Source organism: Myotis brandtii, unplaced genomic scaffold (genome assembly GCF_000412655.1).
Source record: "Myotis brandtii unplaced genomic scaffold, ASM41265v1 scaffold120, whole genome shotgun sequence".
Taxonomy (NCBI): Eukaryota; Metazoa; Chordata; class Mammalia; order Chiroptera; family Vespertilionidae; genus Myotis; species Myotis brandtii.
Window position 1 is genome coordinate 2,159,651 of NW_005354174.1, and position 7,483 is coordinate 2,167,133.

The 7,483-nt window shown below is 36.5% G+C and overlaps 2 protein-coding genes across 8 annotated transcripts in view; both read right to left on the minus strand.

Moving 5' to 3' along the window:
- Nucleotides 1-162, minus strand: part of BRIP1 (BRCA1 interacting protein C-terminal helicase 1) — a 138,282-nt gene extending 138,120 nt beyond the window's left edge. The window contains exon 1 of one of the 2 annotated variants that reach the window (XM_014531667.1): nt 37-162. The gene's annotated coding sequence lies outside the window, so the exon portion shown is untranslated. The remainder of the gene's footprint in view (nt 1-36) is intronic. The other variant, XM_014531671.1, reaches the window with a different exon arrangement.
- A 752-nt stretch (nt 163-914) lies between these two features.
- The window catches only part of INTS2 (integrator complex subunit 2), a 48,383-nt gene continuing 41,814 nt past the window's right edge, over nt 915-7,483 (minus strand). For 5 of the 6 annotated variants that reach the window (XM_014531681.1, XM_005858560.2, XM_014531687.1 and 2 more), the window contains exons 21-25: nt 5,053-5,304; nt 4,616-4,723; nt 4,378-4,483; nt 3,043-3,219; nt 915-2,943 (exon numbers count right to left, since the gene is read on the minus strand). In XM_014531681.1, coding sequence (XP_014387167.1) covers nt 2,774-2,943; nt 3,043-3,219; nt 4,378-4,483; nt 4,616-4,723; nt 5,053-5,304 — 813 coding nt within the window. In that variant the 3' untranslated portion in view covers nt 915-2,773. Of the gene's footprint in view, nt 2,944-3,042; nt 3,220-4,377; nt 4,484-4,615; nt 4,724-5,052; nt 5,305-7,483 lie in introns of those variants that run through there. The other variant, XM_014531698.1, reaches the window with a different exon arrangement.

Genomic DNA, 7,483 nt, shown 5'->3' on the forward strand with positions numbered 1-7,483 from the left:
AGGTGAAAGCACTCTCCCCGCGGGTGGCCGACTTGCCTGGTCTGAGGAAAACCGAAGCAACGCTGCCTGGGCTCCGACTCCCAGGGCAACAGGCCACGAGCCTATCGCCCCCTCGCCAGGCTGCTGCCCCCCGCCTGGCCGCGGGCCCGCACCGCCTGACTCTTCCTCGCCTCCGGCTCTCACCAGTCCCCTCCACAGCTCTCCCCGACGAATTCCCGCCTCCCGCCCCCTCGACTCCCGGCAACCAATCGCCGGGACGAGCTCAGACGAACCAATCACACGCCAAGACTAGAAACCAAGCAACCAATCCCGGCGCGAGACACGGGAATTCTGCGCCCAATGGGAGCCTCGCAATGTCCATCGACCCGAGGTAATTGGCGGCACCGGAAGACGGACTAGGGAAAAGCGAAAGACTCCGCGCAAATCCCAGGGATTCAAAGGCGGGGCAGCTCCGTTTGGCTTTTTGCAACCGGTGGTTGAACCCGTGTGTCAGTTTCTTGGGAAACTCGAAGCGTTATTCTTCACGTCTGCAGCTAAACGGAGAGGACACCCCTTTGAGCCTTGCCCACCTCTCCTCTAAGCGTTCTTCCATGCCGCTGGATTCGAAATTCCGAGCTTTAAGATAAATAGAGTGCCCAGGGGATGGAAAAGAATGAAGCTGGAATTGCAAGACAGCCAGGCTACAAATTTTTTAAATATCTTTTAAGTAACTGCTCCAGGATAACTACTCTGATTCTTCTCGCCTAAATTTCTAAAACGCTCAACAGACTCTAACCTTGTGTTGCCATTTGATGTATGTGGCACAACTGAAATAGATTCACCTATGCTCTGAAGCCACAGTCCTAGATTCCAATTCCTTGAACTGTTCCTTTCAGATTAACAGTAGTGAAATGAAACAAAAAAATACAACTTCATTTGATAAAGAAGATGAATGTTTATAGACCAATATTCAAAATAGCTGCACACATCTGTTTTCACTTGAATAAAAAAAATCACATTTTGACAAATTTTATAACCTTAACTTAAAATACATGAATATTAGCATTTACTAATATATTTACACACTTTATTTACATCATCAACAAATCTGATGAAAAACAGCATGTTATTATTTTAACACAGCAGGTTTTGACCAGTCTTTGAAAAATTATCCAAGAATGTGCACTGCATTCAGTTAGAAAACATATTTCAACCTTTTCTGAATTCCTAGAGGTTGGTTACCTACTCACAAAATATTCCAAAGCCTCAGGAGCAGGAGTATTTAATTTTAGAAGACTACAAAACAGCCTTGTTTAAAAATATGAAAATTCTAATGGTATTTTTAAATGCTTTTATTTTTCACAAAAATTACTTAATTGAACATTAAGCATCTACCATCTATAATACTGTACACTTCATGATTTGAAACAGCTACAGATTAATTCTCATTTAATACCCTTATGAGGTAGGGCCAGTAGTAATCCCATTTTACAAGGAGGAAAATGAAATGTGTCTATTTGCTAGTAAAAAGGCTGAAGTTTAATTTCTTAAAAACCATGCTTTCTTATTAGCCTGCCTAATTTCCTTTATAAGTGAAGGGGTCTGTTTCAAGTAGGGGCAAGAGAAGGGGATGATATCTGTCATTCAGTATATCTCAGAAAGCAAAGAGAAGTACCTTCTACATTGGATACTTAAGAAAATAAAATGAGGATTATGGATTACCTGAATGCATCTACCTAATGATCAATGGAAGTTACTAACAGAGGACTGCAAAATCCTTCAGCAATATGGCATTTTCCGTTTGTTTGTTTGTTTGTTTGTTTTTCTTATTTTTCCTGAGGTCCAAACATTGTATACATTTTCTTAGTCAAAGATATAAGATTATGATGTGAATTATAATCCTAATGACAAACCAAGAGCTCTTTAATGCAATGGGCTGTATTACTCTAAAACTTAAATAGGTACCAATGTATTTCTGACCATTAGATAAGTTAGTTAAGCATTATAAAAATAAATTTTAAAAAAACTAAATGAGACCTTCCTTTCAGGTTCTTCTCTGCACAAAGACATTTCTGTATACACTTTTAAACCAGTATCTTAAAATCCCAAATTATTCAAGTATCTCTTTAAACATATGGCTTTCCATATTAGTAAAAAATTGAAGCAAACATGTAAAAATCTTAAAATCCTCACCTGTAATTCCATGAAAATCATTTACAAAAAGCTATTTGCCCTTTTTTAAGCCTTCTCAATACCATTTCTTGAGAACTGGAATTTGATCTTGCATTACTATTACTTGCATTGCAAGTTTGAGAGATTTCTATTTTGGGTATTTAAATTCCTAATTTTTCCTGAATTCTCCTTTTTCTCCCTTTCATCGTTGCATAACTGTCACACTGTGTTACTAAGTCACAGCTAAAATAAACACTTGGGCTACCCACAAACTCATTTTTATAAGAAATTAAAGGCATGGCAGTTTTTTTCCACTTCAAAAGCTAAATACAAAGACAAATTCACTTTCCAGTAATAAGTTGTTTAAATGTGCCCCCAGTGGGAAAAAAAAAAGGCTCAGCTACTACAATATAAACATACCAGCAAAGTAGATCCAAAGAATTGCCAATCAAATACAAGCAAGCATAATTCTCAAGAGAGTTCTAAATTGTATTCATGTTGAATTGATCCATTTTACTGATTGAAGGCGGTACTGTTCCCATTCAGTTTAGAGTTGTTATAAGATACAGATTCATATTGGGCATATGCAGCAACCATCTTCATTTTTTTTAAGTTTTTTTTTTTAAATTCCACTAACACTCATGTTTATTATTTCAATTATTGTGCTTTCAATACAATGACAGAGCTGTACATCAGGATCCATGCTTCCAGTGTCCCTGGATCCATTTTTGTAAGATGAAACTTTACAGATTCCAGACCATACACTTGGTTTCTCCTTTATTTGTTGAAGACCTAAAAACATATGGAAAAATTTTAATTAAGGCAAGAATCTAAAAAGGATTTTGTCTGTTTGAGATATTAAAACAGGAATGAAAATAAGTTACTACTTACGTGTAATAATTGGATCAATGTCTCTTGTCTGAGTGGCAACATCAGAGGCACAGACTTGCCCTATTTGGATCAGCAAAGACATAATATCCTCATATAGTGGAGGAAATGCTCGACAAAAAGAGACCAAACTTGGCAGAGTTGGCATGAAAAAAGCATATCGCTTAGCCTGTGTTAAAACTGTTGGAAAGAATGAAACAATTTTTGTCTTTACAGGTATAAATTCAACATACATGGCCTATACAATATACCAGTACCATGTTTGTGCTGAGGATACTGTTTTCTAAGACAAGGCCAGCCCCTGCCTTTAGGGAGCTCACAATCCAGTAGGCAGCCATCATCCAACATATAAATTCTTATGCCCAAGCACTGTGATAAGTGCATCACATGTATTATTTCATATAATTCTCATAATCTTATGAGTGAGAAAAGTACTATACTGATACCTATTTTTATATGAGAAAATTCGTAAATATAGTTTAGCCCTGACTGGTAGCTCAATTGTTGGAACATCATCCTGATACATCAAGGTTGAGGGTTCAAATCCCTGGTCAGGGCACATACAATAATCAATCAATGCATATATAAGTGGGACAACAAACTGATGTTCTTTTCTCTTTCTCTCGCTCCCTAAAAATCAATTAAAACATATACACCCACACACACAAAATATATATATAGTTTAATACATTTGTTCAAGGCCACATAGCCAGTTAGTGGTAGAGTTGGGATTCAACTTGGGCTTTAAGCTCTTAACCACTACAAATAATTATAACATGAGGTGAATACATGGAAAGAAAAATGAGCAGGGTATTATGGGATCACTGAAAAAGAATATAAAATTAACTAAGCCATTATTTTACAAAATTAAATTATAGTTCATATCTTTTAAAGTAGTTTATTTTCATACTACTTTACTCTAGGAACCGAAAGGTGGTTAAAATGTTAGGGTATGTTTTAGAACTTAAGAAAACAACTAATTTATGTATCTTATTTATACATAGGACTATGTTTTTCTGGAACTCTACGCATTTGTAATAATTGTAATTTGTTTTCTATTGATATAATTATATTCAGAAAGTACATTTGATTTCCATTTACAAAGTGTGGGAAGCTTATTATTTATTATAAATCTATACATAGTCATTCACAAAATGAACGATACAATTTGCCTACCTATTCATCTCTACACTATAAATCACATTTGTAATAGAAAAATTTTCAGAAGATGGCATAAATTAAACCTATTAGTGACACATAAAAGTGTCACTAAATTCAGAAAAACTATGTACTTCTCTCTATTAGAAGTTTTCTCACTGATGTTGGTTGGCTACACACCTGTCAGCAAAGTTCCCATGACATTGACAGCTAAGCGAGCCACACTGAGTGACTTCGGTAATGCATACTGGATACACAAATGAGAAAGCAACTGGATAGCAAATATCTGCAATACAAAATCCAAATATTACATGTTTCTGAAGAATGTCTTTACGTGTTAAAAATTATTAAATGTTTTACATAACTAGCAAGACTAGCGAGAGATCAAAATTTATCTAAAGCTCTAAATGCTCATTACCTGTTTTTCAAGTTCTGGCTGTGCAATAAGCTCAGGTATGAAGTCCAGACAGATGTGCATAGATGGAATACCTGCGACCGTCAGAGGCAAAAGTTCACATGGATAGCCCTATCCCAACAAGAAAGGAGGGAAAAGATATAAAGAAAATAAAGATATAGGTCAAATACAGATAAAAATATAAAGGAAGGTCTCACTTCCTTTATGTAAAAGTAGCTGTATCTATCCTGGCATTTCACCTTTCTGATGCAATAGAATAAATTATCTAAACACTTTAACAGGCTGAAATAAAATCTAAAAAATACGATTTTTCTCCATATTGAAGAGGAACATGATTATTTATCTCCCGTTTCTAAATGATGCCTATTAATTTAATATTCAAACCCTCCATCCCCCCCCAAAAAAGTTCAACCATAAAGCAACATTCTTTGAAAACAGACCTGAAAGTGAACAAGCTTAGCAATGTTGGGATCCGCAATGTACATTTGGTGCAAGAGACAACAGATAAGGCACTGAACTTCTCGAAGGTTACAAAGCAAGTTGTCTTCTCCTTCCTCCATTCCCTTATTTGGAGTGCTGGTAGTAATAACACTTTGAACATTCCTTAGCAAGCTGTCTGGATTGACACCCTTTGCTTTCTCCTCTTCAGTAGGTAAGCAAATCTCCAAGAGAATCTGGACAGCTGCACTATCCTACAAGCCAATAAAACAGTGAATTTAAGGAGTTTCTGAGAAGTTTATTTGAAACAAATCTGATTTTGTTTTCACATGAACAGAAGTTAAAATTATAACAAAGGTACTTCTAGGGGAAAAGTAAGCAACCTATAGGGCAATGGCTCTCAACTTTTTTAGGGTTATAAACCCTTTTAAGAATCTGAAGAAAATTATACATCCTCTCCCTATAAAAATTAACATGTATAAATAAACATATAGCATTAATTCAGGCTGGTCACATATCCTATAGACTCCAGTTTAAGAATATCTACTAGAAGAGTTTTCTGATTCAGTGACATCCAAAACAGACCATAGGCAAAAAAATTACTTCTATCAAAATGTCCTTTCTGCCCAGCCAGCCTGGCTCAGTGGTTGAGCATCGACCCATGAACTAGGGAGGACACGGTTTGATTCCCGGTCAGGGCACATGCCCAGGTTACAGGCTCAATCCCCAGTAGGGGGCGTGCAGGAGGTAGCCGATCAATGATTCTCTCTCATCATTGATGTTTCTGTCTCTCCTTCTCCTTCCTCTCTCTGAAATCAATAAAAGTATTTTTTTTTAAATGTCCTTTCCTTCCTCGTAAATTCCTACTTCTCCCAGTATTACCCTATCCTGTATTACCCTCTTTTCTCACCTGGCTACCAGCTAATTAATTCCTCTAAAGATGGTGGTTAATAATTAATGCTTAAAAGTCACTTCCCAAAGCTTTTTTCCCTTTTAATTTGAAGATGGGCTTTTTAAAGCCTTGGTTTGCAAGGAAAAATTCTACCTTACCATCCATTCCACCTGTGCAATTCAATGTTGCTCAGTCTACAGGCTGGAGTGTCATTTCATAGAATAGTAGTTCCTTACAGGGTGCTTTCCTTAACACCCCTACATGTAAAGGAAAGCTATAATCACTCTCATCTCACAGGAAGGAGTTAAAAAAAATTAATGTACAACATGCATCTCTAAAAGACAGACATTGTCTGAATAAAACAATTCCTTCATCTCATTAAAAACTGGATTATAAAGTAAGGTTAGGCTTACATTAGAATCACTTATAAAGTAAGGTTAGCTTTGCTTTATAATCATAATTCTTGGGTTGCGGGGTTCTTTGTTTGGGGTTGTTATGTTTTGTTTTGTTCATATTTGTTCTTTGGAGCCAGACTGCCCAGGCTTGGATCCTAGCTCTGCCACTTACTAGATGTGTAACTTTGAGCAAGTCACTTAACCTCTCTGGGTCTCATTCTCCTTTAAAAATGGAGATGATAATACTCCATACCTTGTAAGTTGGTTGTGAAGATTAAATAAGTTAATATACATAGAGAACTTAGAATAGCACCCAGTATATAGTAAGCATTATATAAATAGTAGCTATTGAGATTCTCAATGCCTTATTGGAAACTGAGGGCCAGATTTATTTTCAAACTCAGAATTATTTTTACTGAAATATTATATAATGCCACCAGCAGAGACTAGGGTAGCACATTATAATCAAACATATTTATATTTCTGCAGCAAACATACCAATATTCACCTTAAGTGGAATAAAGGCCATAAATAGTTTCACATCAATTCAGGTCAAGTTTGTCAAAAATGACGTCATATCAGGTCAGGTTTTTCTGCCAATTGAAAAACCCAAAAAAAAGCCTCAGTTTCCATAGCCTTTTGGATATCTGTATTACAGATAAGGGATTGTGGAACTATATTATTCTCTTATTTCTCCTATTACCAATGAAAAGATTTCAGAAAATATATTTTAAACTAAGAAAATATTTCTACTTTGCAGACCTCAAATTTCTTCACATTTAATCATCTCACATCTCCTTTACTATTCAAAACGACTACTTAAGGCTTTAGTAAAATTCTACATTGTTACAAAGTTTTTCTAAATATAAAATTGAACTGCTTCTGGTATAGTACTTAACACTGCTTGACATTTTATGATATGCAGAGGTGGGCAAAAGTAGGTTTATAGTTCTTCATATGGAAAATAATATAATCCTATATAATAAAAGGCTAATATGCAAATTGTCCCCTTGACCAGATGTTCGACTGGGAGTTCAACCAGGAGTTTGACCAGGAAGCGGGGCCAGCCAGCCAACCGCCCACAGCCCCTGCCCCTAGCCAGCCCCACCCCCAACCGGCCCCCCCATCCCGATTGGGGGTGGGGCC